Source organism: Eutrigla gurnardus, assembly GCF_963514095.1.
Source record: "Eutrigla gurnardus genome assembly, chromosome: 13".
Taxonomy (NCBI): domain Eukaryota; kingdom Metazoa; phylum Chordata; class Actinopteri; order Perciformes; family Triglidae; genus Eutrigla; species Eutrigla gurnardus.
In genome coordinates, this window is record NC_139936.1 from 15,499,940 (window position 1) to 15,520,840 (window position 20,901).

The window sequence follows — 20,901 nt, forward strand, 5'->3', positions numbered from 1 at the left end:
GTGATGGTCAGCAAGCATGGCTATAAAATGTTTGGTGTCTAAGATGAAGAATGCAACTAGGGCGAGGACATCCATGCCGTCATAATCACCTGATGGACCCGGAAGTTGTACTTCCAGCCAGCAGATATCTGGAAAACGGGTCATGGATTACATTTTGATCTGCATGAAACCAAAGCCTGCTCCAACGTGATTGGTCCATACATCAGAACGCTTCAAATTCTACATCCATGAGCAGAAACTATCTGCAGAGATTGGTTGCACCCTGATGTACAATGACTCCACAATCTCCACTATAGACTCACAGACACCACGCTGTCCTTGTGGGAAACAATGATGAAGTTGCCTTTAGTTGCACTTGTTTCAGCTTTCAACCATGGTGGTTGGTTATATACGGTGTATACAGTATCTGTGAGAAAGTCAATTAAGTCAAATAAACATTACTTTTTATTAAATCCCATACGTTTCATTCATTCAGCATGGTTAAGGAACAGGCAATACATATTTTGACAAAATATATAATAACACAAGATGAGGTAAACCAAATCACCACAGTACAAGTTAAGAACATTGAACAGAATTCCTCCAGATAGTGTGAAAGGAGCCAGACGATGACGTGGATACGTTCCAGGAATCAGTCGCCCTCTGACTCACCTCCAACCGCAACAAAAATGCCAGTTGCTCGAGGTGTATTTCAGATTATTGGCAGTGTTGCCTTCTTAATAATGATGTTATTTCAGAAAATGACACAATGTTGGTAAAAAAAAGAAAAAGAGTGCATGCATGTACACATACTGGATGTGATAGAGCAGACACTTCTGTGGTAACATTTTGGTGCTCCGTTACTCTGTCACACAATCACTCATCAGACGTCACTCTTTTACACACCCACAAGGCCAGACAGGCTGCTAGCCAGACAGGCTGCTAGCCACGTAGCACATGCAGCACGAACACTGAAGACACTTCCAAGTGTTGACAGACAAAACAGACACAATTCAATAAACAATAAAGGGCAAACCAAAATCACACAAACACACACAAGTGAAGGAGTTGCAGTCTTGCATGCCATATGTAGTTCAGTCTCTGGACACGTTGTTATGAAGAGGGCATTCTGTGGTTTAGCAAATTCCTCCCATTATCTTAAGGCAGTTAGGATGGGAGTGCTCATGTTTATTTGCTGCATATTGTTCATAATGTTCAAAGGGACATCTTCAGTGCTGAAAGGCGCAAGAGGCAAAAAAAAATAATCTTTGGGAAAGTCGAATCAAAAGAAATTAATAAATTAAGTAAATGGTTGCTAGTCATTTTCCATCCAACTGTCCACAAAATCTTAAGCAGCCTACCAAGAGTTGAGGACGATAAAACATCCGCAAAAATCTTGCCATTTCACAGCTATTGTTCTTCAGGGAGCTTATGTTAGTCATATTTCATGAAAATGATCATCTCATATTGGAAGACAGGAGAAGTGGATTTCTCAACAAAACTAGGAAGCGGAACACCACATCTGTGTGATGTATGTACTTCAGCACGTCATAATGACGCATCAGACATTGTCTGTTGGGCCATGTTTGTTTAGACTTCTTCAAGAAGACTTTCTGTCCTACATTAAGACTGGTCATCACCGCTTTTGTCTGGAGAACTGGCGCGACATGATTATTGCATTTAGTTTGTTTAATCCGCCGCCTCCTGAAGACAAATGAGAAAATGAAGATACTTTTAAAAACAAAACAAATCAATAACATAACTTTGATGGAAGTCCTTCGTAAGACAGTGTGAAAGGTTGACCTGAACCATCGGGGTCCACAACAATAAATAGATAATAAATAGGAAAACATAATAATCGACCAAACACATCAAAAAGGAATGTGCACCGCTCCCGATTGCCCTGCTCTCACTGCAACAATGTCTCCATTATCAAAGCGGCCAATAACGTGAATATCCTTCATGTGTTCTCAAGTTATGCTGACGGAGGAGGAGTGTTATTGCGGGTTACAGGTTAGTGGAGGCGTGGGGGAATTTGATGAAGCATATGAAATATCAGCTTCAGCAGTACTCACACATGCACATGCACGTGTGTGGGGATCAATGCATGCGTGTTCTCTAGCTGAGGAGCTCCAGGTATGTGACAGGCACTTTTCCTTTCTGGTTTCCTCTCTCTCCAACCAGCCAGTCGGAGTCCATCCCCGGCACCGTGTAAACGGTAATGAGCTGCAACACAGAGACACGGACACGTTCAAGCAAACATTAAAAGACGACATTTACACCCACCGCCTCCGTCCCGGCTCTTGGTGGGTAAAGAGGGACAAAGTGCATGAAGGGGAACATTAAGTGAACCAGACTGATCTCATGAAGCGGCGTATGTATGACACGCCAACTCGTATGCCATTATGGCGTGTTATCACTACGCACAATCGCCTTTTCACGTGTTTATCAACACCGAACCCTAACCCTAGAGGGCGCTGACAAACACGCGGATGTGATGGGTCGTTTCGCTAGAGGGCGCTGACAAACACGTGGATGTGATGGGTCGTTTCGCTAGAGGGCGCTGACAAACACGCGGATGTGATGGGTCGTTTCGCTCAGAACGTACACATACACGCGGATAGCTCGAATTGCGTACAGATAACACGCCACAGGCAGTGGCGTGTATATTTACGAAAAGTCATGATGCCACGTTGAGTGAACTTATTATTTTCACTTTTCAGTGGCCGTTTGGTTAGATTGAAGCAACACAACACATTTCACCTACTAGCTGCAGGTTGATGGTGAAACTTTACCTCGTCAGCTAAAAGGGAGAGCTCGCTGGAGTCCGCGGCATCGTAATCATAGAGGACTTTGGCCTTGCGTGTTCCTGTCGCTGGTGCCTGAACTTCCTCAATCTTCAGCGTGTCCGTCTCCACAGGGCTGCTGACGTCTTCGGACGCAGAGCCTGCATCAGCTGTGGAGTTAGTGGAGTTCAGTGCAAAGGCATTGGGAAGCCTGAGGGGAAGTCAGAACATACATTCAAAATACAAACATACAAAACAATAACACAAAAAAAATAGCTAAAGCGTTATCGGCACACAGCTAGAAACCGAGCATAACAAGAGTTACGCTCACCACTGGAAGTTATGAAGAATCATTTAGTTATAATTTCAAACCCAGTTTGAAAGTTAAAAAGATCTTCATAAAGGTTCCATTCCTGTCACCAACGCATTCACAATAAACTTCGAGTAACTGAGAGCCAAACGTATGACGCACACAAAATGTTTGTTTGTTTTTAAAAAATATGTTATTTATGAGAGTAATGTTGTGATATGAGCCATAAAGGTCAATTATTGCTTCTCTGTGACTACAAGCCTTCTTTATAATACACTGCCAGAAACCCCACGTGGCCAGCAGGAGGCGTGTGGCAGTCTGCTGCTCTCATCAACTCTTTTTGGACTTGTTTCCTCATTCTGTTGAGCAAAGGTGAAGCGAACCGAAGCACTTGTAATCCTTCTCATTCTTTCACCTTTTTTTTTTTTTTTACAGGTTTGTGAAGTTTAAAATGTGTATATTATTGTCTTTGGCTCCAAAACATTTCATTTTGGGTTGAATACAATTTGTACACGGCATTCAACGACAAGAGACAAATCATTTTTTATACCATGAATGTAACATCCACCTCATCTCCTATCTTCTCACCTTCCCAGCTCTTTCTGTAGCTCCTGCATGTGGAAGTGACCTTGCTTATAGAAAGCTGCTTGAGCCTCCACAAACTCATGCAGGCAGCGCAGGTGGTTCACCTGCAGACGGGCAAAAACCCAACAGTCACTCTTAGAGAAGCACAAATGTTTAACAAAATGTTTCCCAAAACAGGGGGAAAAAAGGGAAGGGAAAAGTAAATAAATGTGTGTGTGTGTGTGTGAGACCTACATGTGTACTACTGATGCCCTCTAAAAGCAGCCGTGTGACCTCTCCCTGACGGTCAAACTCTGTCTGGGCCACTCGCAGCTCGTGTTCAGCCTGAAACAAAAGGAAGAAGAAGAATAGTGACATATTTCATGTCCCTCAGGATACTTGACACACCTTAAGTTCAGACATGAATGTGGAGTTGCTTTAAGATAACAACTGCTCATAAAAAAATGATAGACTAGATAAATTAACTGTTATAAAGGCCCAGAAGTCTAAGTGCTTTCATGCTTCAGAAGTTTATGAAAATGACACCAAGGTGCATTGATAAGGGAAGACTTTAGTGGTTCATACACTTTAAGGAACAGTGGTGAGAGTCAAACCTGGTTATGAGTTAAATCCATAGAGTCGAACTAAAGGCTTCAAACCAAGTGCTTGTCATATTATCGAACACTTTCTGAAAGCCTCTTAGCAACAGTTCAAGTGTGGGCCATTATCCCCCCCATTAAAGTTGATTGTGTCAGGAACTGCCTTTTAGTGTGGTCAGACAACACATGGTACAAACTAATTCAGCACTGTTAGTTCAAGGAGGCCACAAAGTCAAGCTGAGCACATATAATATGTTACGGCCCTTGTTGTTGTGTGCTGCTATGTATGTTGTTGTCCCCTTGTCTGTGTAGTTTCCCTCTCCTAGATCTTCGCTTTGGAAAGGTGGACACCCATAAAAGAGGCCTGGAGCTGCGCCGCGGCTGTGGCTGTGTTCCGGCACCGACCGCCAACGGGTTTTGTGATAGCTACGTGCTTAGTGTTAGTGTCGTAAGCAAATTGTTTGGTTGGGTTCTGGGCAGGTAAATTTAGTTCCGCTCTGTTTAACACACCACAACTGCCACACTGAGTTTTCCTTTGTTAGTGCCATTAGGTGGAGGGGTGGTTGCTCGTTATTGTATTTTCAGTTACAGCGTCAGTGTAGTGAGTATCTTCTGTTTAATATCGTACCGGCTTATGCCAGTTAGTTATTGTGATTTTAAGTTACTTGTGCAGCCTTTCTGTTTCGGTTTGCCAATTTTGGGTTCATCCTCATAATAAAGGACAACTTTACGCCCACAACAACGGCTTATGTTCTTCCCTTTGCCTCTAGACCATCACTGGGACGTAACATAATATGATATATTATTAGAATATATATTATATATATATATATATCTCATTATTATTATTTTTATAATAATACTGCAAATGGACCACAGCGTCGCTCTACTTACTTTTTCAACTTCCTCACTCCAGAGCTGAGAGCCGTAAGCACATGACAAAAGAGGAAGAGAGAACTATTAGTTATAATAATATCCATGTCTTGCACAGTCATCAACAGTACTTTCAGTCCAAAATCGGCTTGACAGCGTGGGTGGGGGGGGGGGATTTGAGTTGAGCATTCAGCGTTAATAAGCAGATAAGCGGAACAGCCTATTGTTTATACATCATGTGCTCGTTAGGTACCCATGCTCATGTAGTTCCGTCTAGTCACACAAACTGGAGGGTGCAAACGTGCTTGGGCATGAAAGGACCGACAAGTGTGAGTAGCTTTCTGAGATATATCTGTTGGTTGTATGTGAAGGGATATTCTAGAAATCCAATGTAAACATAACTTATCTGAAAACAGTATACAAGTATATTTAGAAGTTACTTTATGAATATAAATAAGTTATCAGTGATATATACAGTACGTTTTTTCTACGTCCCTTGGGATCACATAAAGCCTTGAATGATTTACGAACACAACTTCTCCTGGTTTGGGCCTTATTTTAGTTAGATTGACTGGGCTATAATGCTATATGCCAACATTGATCATTACAACATAATATCAGTCATGACACAGAGGTCATGAATGTAACTGAGTTCATAATCAACATTCTTACCAGATGGAGTTTTAAGGAGTGTTTGTTTCTAACTGAACTGGTTTTGTTTAGTAAAGCAAAGTCATCTTCTTACCGCAGACGCACTGGCAGAGAGCACATAGTTTCGGGGTCTGGTCTCCTGAAAATCTGGAGCCATCTACAGAAACATTCAAGTTATTTAATATGCATACTACTGTACCCATGGCAACCGTACTTCAGCACACATTACGTAGCAAGAAAAGCAGACAATTAGAATGCACAGCAGATACTTCAAGCCACACAACTGTGAGATGGTTCGTGCATTACTTTCAGTGGTTTTCACACTAAAATACAGGGTTTTTGCATTTGCCGAGAAACAATAACTGGAACCACAATTACTGAGACCATCAAACTCGCGTAGACTCTGATCTACGGACCTGGGGCCTCATTTATCAACCGTGAGTAAGCAGAGATGTGTGTGTAATGAGTGCGTAAGAACATTCCCACGCAAAGTATGGGATTTATCGTAGGACACCCTGAAAAGAAAACATGAAATGCACGTGCCATGGCTTATTGGCTTTAGTGCGTCTTGTCTCTAGCTCCAACATGGGTTGCAAATCACGGCATAAATCTATTAGTATATTTTTGGGGAAGCGGTACCTGCTGAGAAGCCATTCTGTGCTCTCACTGAACAGATCAGCACGCTTTTTGAAAACGCGCTCCCTGCGGAGCGCACGGTTCTCCAAATCCTCCAATAGTGCAAGATAAGCCATGGCACGTGCATTTCATGTTTTCTTTTCAGGGTGTCCTGTCACAGCTGTCTTTTATAACCTGTTACACCAATTATTCATATTGTCTAAATTAATAATTGAGAAATGTAAGTAATTAGAGGAAACAGGAAACATGTGTGAGGTTTGAAATTGATGAACACTGTGACTCATCACTGTGAAATAGAGTGCGTTCTATTTGTAGTTTCACTGTTCTACCACTAGGTTTTGTGTGGACGCATGGTAAGAGTTGTGCTTGAATTTACACATGTTCCTACGCACAAGTACAAGTTGATAGATCCCATGCTTTGTGTGGGAATGTTCTTACGCATCATTACACACACATCACGCACTCATTACACACACATCTGTGCTTACTCACGGTTGATAAATGAGGCCCCAGGTCTGCTGAACCAGACGCATTAGAAGTCTGACACAAAGTCTGACACGAAGTCTGACACGAAGTCTGACACGAAGTCTGACATGCTGACACAGTTAGCAAAAAACTCCACATGGTTATTTGCTACATGTCATTTACTACATTAAACACATCATTCAAAACTGGTGTGTTTATAGTTGTGATGCAAAAATACCATTTTGAATTAAGTCTTGCTTTTGCAAGAGATATAAGATATTTTGTGTGTATGTTTTTGATTTGTGCGTGTAGTGTGAGTTTTGCCAGAGAGCAGTGGTTTCAGATATTGTGTCGGAGCCATTGCAAAAACGAATATATTTGGTAATAAATCAATGTTATCCACTTCTAATATTTTTGCATATTTTTTTCTTTTACACTTTAATTTAAAATTGTTAAATACAACTTTTCCAATTATCCATCTATTTTAATGTAAAAGCGTTATGTGCCAAGACGGGAGCAGTGGTTTGCAGGTGACTCCGGCCAGCACGCTATTTACATGAGGTGTGTCTGCTGAACTCATGAAAGAAAGTGATGCAACGCTGTATTTAAACTCTCAGCACCAGTAGCTTTATCATGTGCATGCTAACATGCAAGTAGGTCGTAAAAGCGCCATCATCAGTCAACACATGTGTCACTTTGTTATCGCCATGCTGGAAACAAAACATCCACAGTTAAACAGAGCAGGGGGTTTGAGTGAAATGGGTTAGGAACATTATCAATAATTCTATTTCAGGCATATAAATCAGTTTGTACTCGCTTGGTAGAAACGTGGTTTTGCAACTCAAACTGATTTTTGTGCAGAATTCATAACAGTGTAAAAAAGAGGAGAGACTTTGGGCCTCTGGGTGACGGTTGTCACCTGACGGCAAAAACAACATTACATCCTCCGTTTGACTAACAAACTTCTAAAACCCGAGACTGAGTTAAACTGGTTCTTGGCCTCGACTCAAAAATCCCTCATAGGTTTCTACACATCATGAATGGTTGTCTGTCTCTACATGTCGGCCCTGTGATAGACTGGCGTCCTGTCCAGGGTGAACCCTGCCTTCGCCCAATGACAGCTGGGATCGGCTCCAGTCCCCCCGCGACCCTGAATACAGGATAAGCGGTAGACAATGGAGTGATGGATGGATGGTTTCTACACATTTTCCAGTGGAGAAAGGAGGAAGATGATAATAAGCCACAATGCCTTCACAAGTTTACAACCATATCTAATATTCTATGAGCCGACTTGGAGCCTGAATGAATGCAGTGCTGTTGGATATCCAATCATTTCAAACCTCTCTCAATCTACATTAAACCACATAATCCTAAACTTTACAACATGTTGGCCATTTGTCACAATCAGTCCAATATCAGCATTAATCCCAAATAGGTTAGGTTAAGATAAGGTGAATCTCTGTTCAGTAAATCCAAGTTTAAACCAAAATGAAATAAAGTATAATCAATATGGAGATGCTTGTTCACCCAAATTAAATAAATAAGTAAATGCACATGCTGTCGTCTAGTATGTAGACTATAAAACAGGGCTGCTCTGTATTTCATTGTTTTCTGGCTAGCTAAGTTGGTTAGACTAATGTTACTCACGATGACTCAGCAGACACTCTAGTTTCTCCTCATTCCAGAGAAACATGTTGGCTGAATTAAAGCAGCATTAAGACCAAATGATAGCAGATACAAAATGCAGACCAGCACAGGAAACAAAACTTTTTTTCACAGGAAGGAAAAAAGAGCAGCAGCAAAAAACTGACCTGGGGTTGAGTCTCTTAATTTTCTAATATGTATTTGCATTTTTCAAATAAAGACACTCATGAATAAACTAAATTAATTACCATAAATCAAAAATGCTTTTAACACTTAACAAATTTCATCCCTACAGATTTTAGAATATTTAAACGGTCAACTTCTTTTCAATTTTGTTTTTTGCTTCAACATTGATCGTGTTTAATTAACCATTGGAACCCCATTGATTTGTTCTCACGGTTGCTTCTATAAAAACTAAACAGTTGTCAAATGCAGAAGCAGCAGGTAGAACAAACGATCTCAGCAGCCTGATATTTTGCTGGTGTACATTTTGTAATTTCACACTTTCTCTGCAAAGGTCAATCTTGTTTTTTCAGCCCACTGCTATGCTTTGTTTTAAAACCAATGATAAATAGTTTCTTGTCACCAAAAATGCAAAGCAAGTGAGACTGGAAAAACAATCCAGTGTGTGCATCATACAGCAAGTCTTCAAAAATGTATTTAATACTCACTTCCCCATCGCACTGCAAAGGTTATGAACACACAGACAGTTAGCCAAGGTTCATGCCAGCACCACCAAGCGTTGTGTTACATTATGGGGGGGGGGGGGGGGGGGGGGTCTCTGGGCCGCGAGGTACAACAGGACTCACCGCAGCTTTCGCCTCGGCCACCTTGGCCTTCTTTAGACGGGCTTTACAGGCATCCAAGTCCAAGCGGAGGTTCTCCAGAAGACGGCGTTCTTTCTGAAATACACAACAAAATTGGGGAGAAGCTGAGCCGAGAAACGGGATGACGGAAAAAACAGGTTGGAGAGTTGCATCTTTGTGTGTGCCCATGTGCATGACCCTGAATTGGAGAAAATAATTCCTTTGTGTGGGTGACAGGTGGATGATTTATGTGCAAATGTGGGATACAATCAGAGCTGCACCGCTTGACAACTTGGTCAGCATGATACAAATTAGTCCAAAATACATTCAATGAAAAGATGACGGCAACATTTCTGCCGATAGAAGAGTGGACCGTGGTTCAAACTCACTGAAATAGTCCTCCAGTCTCCTTCCAGAAAGTTCCTGAGGGGGGTCAGAAAGCTGATGGCTGAGGTCTGGAGGAACTCCCTCTCTGCTGCTCCTAATCTCCTCTCACATTCGCCGACCTCGATCAAAGTACTGCCTACAATAAAGAGATAACATCACCACAGGCTTCATTTCAAACTCCCCTCTCCTCCTCCTACTTCTACTGTTTTTCTGCGCCTGACGCAGGGTGGGAATTTCGTGGCCGGTGGCCTGTCAAAGTTCCAGTGTAAACTACGCTGGTGACGTGTGGTGGGCTTTTATCAGCCACCCTCGTGCGCACAGTCGGCTCGTCCCGCGTCTGTTGATCAGAGCGCTGCTCCGCTGGGATTGTTCCAAAATACAACGCGCGCAGGTGAAGTATCAACATCACATGCAAGAACGTCAGCCGTTCGTCAGCTTAATTACAGCCACCCAAGTGGAGCTGAGCGAGCGGGCAGTGGAAGCACACAGCGGCATTTTTATTATTAAAGTCGATTCCCGTCCCGTTCCACTCCGGTGTGCGCACATGTTTGTAGTCAAAACGAGCGTAGCTGAACGAGCAAGTGGCCACGAGCGGGCAGCGGATTTTGCAGAGAGCGTAGTGAAGTAACGGTCCGGTTCCGCTCCGGTCCGCTCACACCGCGAGTCTGAAGCCCAAGCCTGACCCAGAATCCTGCTGTGTCCTACACAGTCATCGACAGTATGTTCAGTCATAAAACGGCTCTATTATTATCATTATTTTTCTCCCATCCATTCTGTGACTGGTGATTGGTGATCGGTATCGGCCGATTTATGATTTCTGTGATTGGTGATTGGATCGGCCCCCAAAAATGCTGATCGGAGCATCCCTAGTTTTATAAAAAAAAAATTTCTTAATGCATTGCCAAAATGTATATGATCGGGAAAAATTATCGGGAATGATCGGAATTGTATCGGGAGAAAAAAAAAGTGATCAGTCGGGAAATATCGGGATCGGCAGTGTAGAAGAAATTGTGTTACCTTACATTTCTTATTTGGTTTTGGTATAATGTTCCTTTCTCTCTAAACATCAAATGTCCTGCTGAGCTGTTTTCCATTGTGTTAACCCTTGCCGTCTTGATGAAAAGACTCTTTGATCATTCCCTCTTCCTGAATGGTCTCTGTCTCAAATACATTGATCAAGGCCCGATGAGTGACCCCTGTAGTGACATCGTAAAGCTCTCCCGATAACCGCCACACCTTGTAGATATCAACAGATGTCTCTTCCTCTGCAGAGAGACATGTGTTGATTCAATGCAAATCCACTCATGACACCTTCCCTTTTGTTCTCTCGACTGTTCTGTATAAATCCAACTCGGCCAGGCCATTCGAGAGACTGGATCTTCAAAGATACGCTGTGAATTTCTTTTCTCCACTGTCAGTGATTAAACCTCATTTGAACCAGCTACAGAATTGGACCTGAAGAGTTTTCTTCCACAATATGGCGTTGTCGGCAGCTCGCTAACCCTGGGCTAGAGGATGTCTGGACTGGATGGAGTCATTCTGAATATTAGCAATCTGCGCCAAATTAAAAAGGGCAAGGAAGCCTCTTGTAAAATTCCTAACTTTTGCTGATATTCACAATGCTCTGTTTCATGTCCGGATCTTCCATAGACCCAGGTAACGCGATTTAAATTTTCAAATAGCAGCAGTTGACTGCAGGCTGTTCTGGTGAGTTTTAAGCAAAAAAAAAGGCCTTATGTAGTATAATAACAGATTGCATGGTGGAATTCTCCGTCACCTTATGGGTTTGAGTTTTTCTCGGTGTAACGGTTTATTATATGAGGTGGATAATATTGTATTGGAGTAACCAGGCTACCATACAGATTATCGTGATTCCTATTGGTAGTATATGAACACTTTGCATGGTGGAATTCTCCATGACCTTATGGGTCTGAGTGTTTCTCCATGTAACAGATTCTTATATGAGGTGGATATTATTAGTGGAGTGAATCAGTCTGACACTAGAGTATCATAATTCCTATCGTAGTATGAGAACACTTTGCATGATGGAATTCTCCGTGACCTTGTGAGTCTGAGAGTTTCTCTGTGTAACGGATTCTTATATGAGGTGGATATTAGTGTATGGAGTAACCAGTCTACCGTACAGAGTATCATAATTCCTATCGTAGTATGAGAACACTTTGCATGATGGAATTCTCCGTGACCTTGTGAGTCTGAGAGTTTCTCTGTGTAACGGATTCTTATATGAGGTGGATATTAGTGTATTGGGGTAACCAGTCTACCGTACAGAGTATCATAATTCCTAATGTAGTATGAGAACACTTTGCATAGTGGAATTCTCTGTGACCTTGTGAGTCTGAGTGTTTCTCTATGTAACAGTTTCTTATATGAGGTGGATATTAGTGTATTGGAGTAACCAGTCTACCGTACAGAGTATCATAATTCCTATTGTAGTATGACAATTTGCATGGTGAAACTCTCTTTGATCTTGTGGATTTCAGTGTTTCTCTTTGTAAAAGATTGTTATATGGAATGAATGAGGTGTTTATAACCGGTTTGAAAGTTGTATGAGCTCATTGTAACGTCTTGTTTGTCAATGTTGTGTATTTGTGTTTTGCTGTGATTTAAGGCCCGCCGCGGCCATAAATATGTTGTTTTCTTACTATAAGAAATTATTGCTAGAATTGAGTAGTTGTTCAGGAGGTTACAATTGAACACAACATTCCAGCTCTAGTTCCTTATCCGTTAGTTAATAGCCTTTTGATCACTGTGATTCACGACTGCTGTTTTGCGATAAACCACGTGGCTAAGAGCACTTTTATTTTCATGTAAGTACAAATTTTCTTCACTGGGTAATATCACTTCTTTAGCTAGTTGGGTTGTGTGTCTGTTTTAATAAATTTTCCCCAACCTACTTTAGTTTTCTTTTAAAATACGTTATATTCTATTTTTTATTTTTTTATTTTTTGTTACTCAAGACTGTTAGTAACTTGCCCTTTACCCCTTCTCTAACTAGTTGGTTTGTCTCTCTGATTTAATTAGTTTCCCCCACCCTGCCCTTTGTTATTAACTCTTTTGTTTCTTTATAGTTTAATTATTGGTTCTTTTAGTATTCTGGCTTCTCTTTAGCCTGTTGATTCATTTATTTTGTTTTAATTCACTTCACCCTACCTACCATCTATTATTTTAGTATTTTTGTAAATATTTCATTTTTTTTTTTCAATTTTATGATTTCTTGTTTCTCATAACTAATACTGTACCTTATCCTTCTAGTATTATCATTTCGTTTGAGCCGGTTGTTTCTGTATCAATTAATTTGCCCCGTTTTATTTTTTACAAATGTTGTTCCTTTAGTATTATCATTTCTCTTGAGCCGGTTGTTTCTGTATTCATTAATTTGCCCCGTTTTATTTTTACAAATATTGTTCTCAATTTGTTAATATTATTATTACTATTTTCTTGTTAAATCATTTTATGATACTTTATTTTTTGATTCAAGTTTATTTTTATTTTTTATTTTATATAATTAATTGTATTATTATTCTTTCTTTATTAATTCCTTCTCATCCTATTTTTTCTTTTGTTATTGTTGTTGTTGTATTATTATTTTATTTTTTCTTTATTTTATTATTATTTTTTATTTATTTTTATTTTATTTCTTTCCTTTTTACTTTTTATTTCTTTATTTTTTTGCATTTATTTTATTTCCAAGATGGGTAAAACCCAAAGCAAACAGTGGGTTCCTGAGAGAGGGACCCTTGCATGGTACATGTATGTGAATGTCGGAAGTGAGTGTGTTGAAAATGTGCCAGACTGGTTTAAATGGACACAAGGGACAGATAAATGTTTTCCATTAGAAGGATCACTCGACAAGGGCATATTAGAAGCATTAAAAAAGATATTGAAAGATAAAGAAAGGGATAGAAAACATAAAAAGAAGGTAAACTGGCTGAATTACATGGCTTGGTTTGAGGAAGGCGAACGAAGGAACACAGCCAGCAAACTAGCCAGTTTGAAGGATACTTTTGAAAAACAAATGCAGAAGGATACCAGTACTGTGATGGTGGCAAAGACTGATAAGAAAATTGATAAAACCAGAAAAGACACGCATCAAAAACAAAAAAGAGTGGACACATCCTATCCACATTTGCCAACCACTCACAGTGACAGTGATGATGATGACGTTTCTCCCCCCCCATATGCTCCCTCACTTAATGCAAATTAACAATCAGTTCAAATAAATTCACCCCCTGCGCAAGCTAGTGCACCAGGTAACAATATGCAGCACGAACCCCATACAGGGCTTGAAGCAGGAAAAAATCCTGTGCCTGAAATTTTTTTATGCATTGGGGAGAAGAAAATTTGCAATCTAAATGAATTAATCTGGTGCACTTTGAGAGTAAACCCACATTATAGTTTGAAACAACATTCAAAACACACACAGCCAGTATCACTAAGCATAAAGTCCGCTAGCTTAATGCTAACGTATAATACCTCAGAAATTAGCATCACCAAGGGCGTAACTTTGAGTTGAACATTGGGGTGGTTGAGATTTCCACCTGTGAAGCAGGTGTGTGTGTATATATATATATATATATATATATATATATATATATATATATATATATATTCTTTGGCCACCAGCCACTGCGGCAGGTTTGGGTTTACCAGCCCAGATATATAGTTTGTGCCTAAAATAAAGTTGACCGACTCAGAAAATGCATAAAAATGGGTCTTGAACGTGTACAAAATACACATTAAAGTGTGTGCAAGTGTTCTTGTTAGGACTCATGGTCCTTAATTGTCTCTAACTTTAAGTATTTTGTACTGATTACAAATGGGTTTGTAGTGTTTCCCACAGGATCTTTGGAGACTATGGTGGGGGATTGCGATCCTCTAGGGGGGTCCGGGGGCATGCGCCCCCGGGAGAAAATTTTGAATAATTTCATTTTAATGCATCAATTTGGTGAATTCTGAGAAACAAAATATGACATATCAATTACTGACCAATTTCTTACAAACTGCTGGTACTGATACAAATGTTGACATACTAAATGGGGTTGAGGAGTTTAAGCATTCAAGAAAAGATGAGAACAAAAATGACTAAAACACAATTCGTTTATTATTATTATTATTATTATTATTATTATTATTATTATTATTATTATTATTAATAATAATAATAATAATAATAATAATAATAATAATAAAAGTGGGTGACTATTCCTCAGCCTTCCTTGGTGTTTTGGTTTTGACTGAAGCCTCGTTCACATACGTCGTCACTCGCCCATCTCTGAGAGACAGCTGTCAATGAATGTGAATGTGTTCTAGCGGAATGTGGACCAGGACAGGCGATGTGATGTGGTCGATCGGAGATAAAATAATTTTAACTTTCTGCGATGCGAGTGAAGCGAGTACCAATCACAATGTAGAATAGAGATGATCGACAGTTGCCGTCAACAGAGAGTTCCACAGAGAGTTGTCGCTTGAAGTCGCCGCCGGCGGCAGTGAGTTTTTTTTGCCAGCGAGTAGAATTCAGCGAGAAAGCGAGTGACGGGCGAGTAGCGACGTATGTGAACGGGGCTATACGCGCACGCACTGTCGAACTCGCCGGCTGGGGGGGGGGGGCAACCGTGAGTGGTGGCACTGGAGCCCTAGCAGTAGCTACCTCCTGTTGGGAAGATACTTTTATTCTTTTGCTTTTTTTCGCGTGCTTTCTTCATACCACCGCTGATGCGGGGAGAGACCGGGAGAGACCGGGAGAGACAGTAGAGAAGCGCAGGTCCGCCAAGGTGGGCGAAACCAAATCTCAGAGCGGGAGGGGGCACAGACAAACGTCACTATTTTTTACTGGTAAATTGAGAAAATCTACCACACTGTTGTGATTATAATGCTGAACATTCAATATCAATAATTGTGATATCATATTGGGTGGGTTGTGGTGGCTGGTTTGGATTATTGGGTGGGTTGCAACCCACCCATCCCCCCCATAAATTACGCCTGAAATCTAACAACTGTGGCAGTCGCATTAGTTTGTCTGAATGAAAAGTGTGCAGGGCTGCCTTTGGGCTGATGTTATCAATCGCTCTGGCTACGTTGTCCCGGTCCGAGGTGCCTGGAAACTTAAGGCCCGCCCTACTCTGCTCTGATTGGCTAGAACTCCTTGGTTACCTTGAGTACCATTGGTAGTTGGAACTATCACTTTAAACGACTGGTTACAGTTAAAAAAAAAAAAAAAAAAAACACTTCACCAAAATATTGCTACGCCGGATTTCCGGCACCGTGCCGGAGGTCTTCAAGCCCTGCCCATACCTCTGCATATCCAGACAGCACGACAACTAGCTCTAGAATAACACGTTCACGAACTGATAGCAATACTTGCAATGCAGGAAATACAAAGACTCAAATGCCAATGAGACAAGTAGCAACTACCACAGGCACCACCGAGGTTTACAGACCATGGTCTCCTAGTGATCTAGTATCATTAGTTGCTAGTTTCCCTGTCCTTAAGAATGACCCTGACAAATTTGTTCAAAAACTGAAACAAATAGTGATTTGTTACAAACCTACAGCAGCCGATATCTGTCAACTGCTCTCCGCTGTACTGGATAATCAGTGGCCCTCCATCAAGAGTAAGGTTAATTGGCCACAGACTCTTCCAACTGACCAAACCGAAGCTGATCATGTATTTGATCAGCTGTACTCAGCATTATTAAACATCTCCCCACCGATAGTCAACTGGAAAAGAATTAATCAATGTAAACAGAATGAAAAAGAATTGCCTCAAGAATATCAACTGCGTTTGACAGAGGAATTCAAGAGACACTCAGGTTTAAAGCCAGATCAGTGGACTACGCTTTTTGTTTGTTATTACGTAAATGGATTGTTGCCTAGCATATCTGAATCTTTGAAACAGTTGTGTGTGTCATGGGAAGGGAAAGAAATGTCAGAAATTAGCCTGACAGCCGAACATTTGTATCGCCAAATGAAGGAGAAAGAAACTAAAACAGCCCAAACGTTGTTAGCAGTTCAAATCAGAGCTTATGAAAAAATGGCAGACAAAACAGACAACAATCTTAAGAGACCAATGCAACACAGAAGAGTTAGACAGAACAAACAACCATTTAGAGAGTTTCCAAATCCTGATTATATCAGACCTTGCAACAATTGTGGGCAATATGGACATTATAGAAGAAATTGTCCTAATCAACAACAGCAATTTGCATCACAATCTCCCGAGACTGCCTCCTGGACAGTTGCCAGGCCTTTCCCTAACAACCAATAGGGGTGGCCAAGGGACACATCATCTCAAATGCGACAACGCCATATTGTGGAAGAAAACTCTTCAGGTCCAATTCTGTAGCTGGTTCAAATGAGGTTTAATCACTGACAGTGGAGAAAAGAAATTCACAGTGTGTCTATGAAGATCCAGTCTCTCGAATGGCCTGGCCGAGTTGGATTTATACAGAACAGTCGAGAGAACAAAAGGGAAGGTGTCATGAGTGGATTTGCATTGAATCAACACATGTCTCTCTGCAGAGGAAGAGACATCTGTTGATATCTACAAGGTGTGACGGTTATCGGGAGAGCTTTACGATGTCACTACAGGGGTCACTCATCGGGCCTTGATCAATGTATTTGAGACAGAGACCATTCAGGAAGAGGGAATGATCAAAGAGTCTTTTCATCAAGACGGCAAGGGTTAACACAATGGAAAACAGCTCAGCAGGACATTTGATGTTTAGAGAGAAAGGAACATTATACCAAAACCAAATAAGAAATGTAAGGTAACACAATTTCTTCTACAGCAGATACTCAAACTCAAACGATCGGCATCGGATCGGGAGCAAAAAAACATGATCGGGACAACCCTAATTTAAATGTATGACTTCTTCTGACAGACACAAGACTGACACATGCACAAATGAAGTGCAAAGATGCCTCGAGTGAAATGACAGATTTCTCTGGGTTTAAAATTGTTGAAAACATTTCAGATAACATAGATACACAACTTAACAAGACATATACCGGGCAGCTCTGGTTGGTTTAGTCATCATATCTCTAAGTGGATGCATAATCACCATATGGAGTTCCAGGACCAAATTCCTTCGCAGCTTCCTGCATGTATTGACCCAGCAGCTCTCCGTTGGTGATTCTGGATGGAGCCTTCCTGTCCAACTTCTCATAGAGAAACTCTTCAATTCTGGCACCTGCAGAGAAAGTCAGCAAGAGTTTTATTTATTGCACAGCTGGAAGAAAAAATAGATGTTTGAAACTTTAATAATTAAGCCTCGAGTGGATTAAATAAGAAGCATACCCAAAAATAATAACATGTAATGTCATTTACCACCCCCCAGTGGTGTATTGAAGTATTTCACACCAAACGTGAATGAGTTAAAGTCAATGCAAAGAGAAAAAAAATATATATAAATAAAATAAAATAATATATATATATATATATATATCTTGCATACACACACACACACACACACACACACACACACACACACACACACACACACACACACACACACACACACACACACACACACACACACACACACACACACACACACACACACACACAAAAACATGTCCTAAACCCAGCTGCCAGAATTGGATTATTCTTATCCCTGCAGCCAACTTCAATCGTATTACCAAAGAGTCATGTGATGATGTCCCGTAAATTGATCAATTATTTCTCTGCACTAAAATTCAAAGGCATGAGAGATTTCCACAGCACGCTAAAATAGGGAGGCAGAATACTTACCAGTGTGATCGACTGCAGCATGGAAAATCAAAAAGTCACACGTTAGAGCTCTCTATTCTCCAGTATGGTAGAGCAAAGCTATACATAATTATATGCTACAAGTATGTGACCTCCTTGATTTCAAGAGTTATTGTAAATATGCTGACCTCACCATCATGCACCATGTTCCATCACTGTACTGACATTTGGTCAGTACAGTGATACCTACTCTATTTGTATTATTATGTTAAGGGCCAAACCAGTGGTTTTGCAAAAACTATTGACATTTTCTTGTCAAAATTGTACTTGCAGTCTGGCCCTATTTTAAAAAGATACCCTGTGGAGTGGGACAGGGTTCCCCCGTTTCGTTTTTATTTATTATGACATACATTAACACACATGCATGCGATGTGAGACACATTCCTGCTGTCAGCTTCACGCCATTCTGCTGATCGACAGTCGGTGGCCGTAGCTTTCAGAGAGGCACAACGATGTGCTCACAAAGACGGTGAAGAAGAAGAAGACTGATACGGAATAAATGCTGATCTAAACCAGGCACAATTTTGAATATTTAAAAAAGAATTGCTATTTTTTTTTTTTACAAGAAAGAAAATGCACAGGGCATCTTGTAACTCTGCTGACACTGTCGGTGATGTTAGCAACTATTACAAAAGGTGCACTTCACAAGTTTATCTAAATGTAAACATTTACCAAATCTGTTTTACAAATAATTTAGTGATCATAAAGAAATGCTTAATATAATATAATGATAAACTGTTAAAATAACATAAATTATAGCATTTATAATCATTAGTAAACATGAATCATCATGTCATTGTTTTAACAATTAAATAACTATTGATCAAGGTTCAACCATCAAATTACCATTTATTAATCATGGTTATTATAAAGTGTTAGCAGGTATATTATAAACACTAAGCTTCCCCTTTTAACATCATCAGTCTGCTAGAGGATGATACTAGAGGATCCTTCCCCGTGTGATGACAAGATGCTGTGGCTGACATACTTGGGTTGGGCTGCAGCAGGACCTCCGTCTGCCTGTAGATCTTCTCCGTCCAGTGTTTGGTGCAGTCTGCGCGGCTCATCAGGTTCTCAAAGTGAGCGTCCAGCTCCGTCTTCTCCGCCTGGCCCAGCTTCTCTTCTGTGAACTGAGGCAACACACACACAAACTTTCACCCATGTCTGTACAACTATCTAAGTTTATATGTTTTTAAAAACTACAGGGAATTAACGCGGCGTAGTGACGTCATGGGGGTCCGGTTCACGACCCTCTTGTTTCACTTGACAGCCTTGCCATCAGCTCTCTACGTCACCCTCAAACACGTACAGATGTATTTAATAAGTTAACATATCGATTACAAATCCCCTTTGGCTAAGTCCATGATTAATTAATACTCACTGGTATGCTAGCTCGCCCTTGCATATAACGTTACATTAGCACGGTAACATTGTCGTAGTGGCTAACAACACTAGTAGCGTTTGGACATGTTTAATGTATTATCATGTGACGTTAGCCCTTAACTACGTAGCGGTTAGATTAATGTGCATCTGCTTTCTATGCTAACATGTAGCGTGACGTTAGCTCGGCTATGCGATAGCTCGGCTGCTGTGACGTCGCTGGTAGCTGGTAATGTCACTAACCGCTGGCTGTCAAGGAAACCGGACCACAATATTCTCGTTACCTGGACGGCCCGCGTGAAAAACAGTCCGGCTCCAGAGGCTAACTTCTTCACGTTGAAATCCATCGTGTTTGTGTTTATGCTAGCTAGTAATGTTACACTTGGAGCAGAGTAGCCGACTCTACAGCGGCTGGATGTTATGGCACACGGCAAAAGATCACGTGACCACCACGGAGGAGGCCTCATTACGTCACAAACATCAGTCTGCACAAATGCAAAACTTCACTAGATGTATTATTGACCATATGTATAAAGAGTTTGCATTAATGTGGGAGAATGTGGTAAAGAAACAGAAAAATAAGTACTTCATAATACATTTATTAATTATAATGGCAAAATGTCACGTTCATAAATGCAAATTCAGCAGTTGAAAACCTAATTTTGTACTTTTCCTCCATGAGGTGAAACGTTATATACATTTATTTTTTGAATCCAATAACAAAAAGGCTTCGAGAACGGTCAACATATGGTCATCTCTAAATATCCTTACATAATAGAGGCCCTGACAATGTGTATGTTATCTCTATCTTTTGTATACTATTCAGTATACTTTTGTTTAACATTTTGTATACTTTGTCTTTTTCAAAGAATAGCAGAACATTAAAATTAAAATTAAAAAAATATAAATTGGACAAACTTCAACGATGGCCATGGAATAACCATTTTTTGCATGATGTTTCCTTTTAGCCTAGTCTGAACACGGGTTAAGAACCCTAACGTTATACTATATTTTAGACCCTTAGAACCACTGC

At 40.6% G+C, this 20,901-nt stretch overlaps 1 protein-coding gene across 7 annotated transcripts; it reads right to left on the reverse strand.

The window, feature by feature from the left end:
• Positions 1-426: 426 nt before the first annotated feature.
• sh3glb2a (SH3-domain GRB2-like endophilin B2a) lies at positions 427-20,313 on the reverse strand. Of its 7 annotated transcripts, XM_084024212.1 has the most exons (14): positions 20,153-20,313; positions 19,477-19,618; positions 18,471-18,482; positions 17,782-17,910; positions 9,703-9,836; positions 9,317-9,409; positions 9,179-9,190; positions 5,857-5,919; positions 5,133-5,156; positions 3,895-3,984; positions 3,664-3,764; positions 2,775-2,976; positions 2,055-2,205; positions 427-1,683 (listed from the first exon to the last, which is right to left on the reverse strand). In XM_084024212.1, exons 1-13 carry the CDS (start codon positions 20,213-20,215, stop codon positions 2,098-2,100), a joined length of 1,173 nt encoding a protein of 390 aa, XP_083880338.1. In that variant the 5' UTR covers positions 20,216-20,313; the 3' UTR covers positions 427-1,683; positions 2,055-2,097. The 7 variants fall into 7 exon arrangements, with proteins under 7 accessions (XP_083880338.1, XP_083880337.1, XP_083880339.1 ...); XM_084024211.1 differs by having other exon boundaries at positions 427-2,205; positions 20,153-20,312; XM_084024213.1 differs by lacking the exon at positions 18,471-18,482 and having other exon boundaries at positions 427-2,205; positions 20,153-20,312.
• Positions 20,314-20,901: the final 588 nt, after the last annotated feature.

Bases quoted from the DNA above. Each gene is read 5' to 3' on its own strand.
- sh3glb2a (XM_084024212.1), bottom strand. From the start codon at position 20,215: ATGGATTTCAACGTGAAGAAGTTAGCCTCTGGAGCCGGACTGTTTTTC. The intron at 9,837-17,781 runs GTGATTATGCAT...TCTTTATTGTAG, and splicing joins TGGTCCTGGAACTCCATATG to GCAGTACTTTGATCGAGGTC. The intron at 3,985-5,132 runs GTAAGTAGAGCG...CTTTTGTTTCAG, and splicing joins GGAGTGAGGAAGTTGAAAAA to GCTGAACACGAGCTGCGAGT.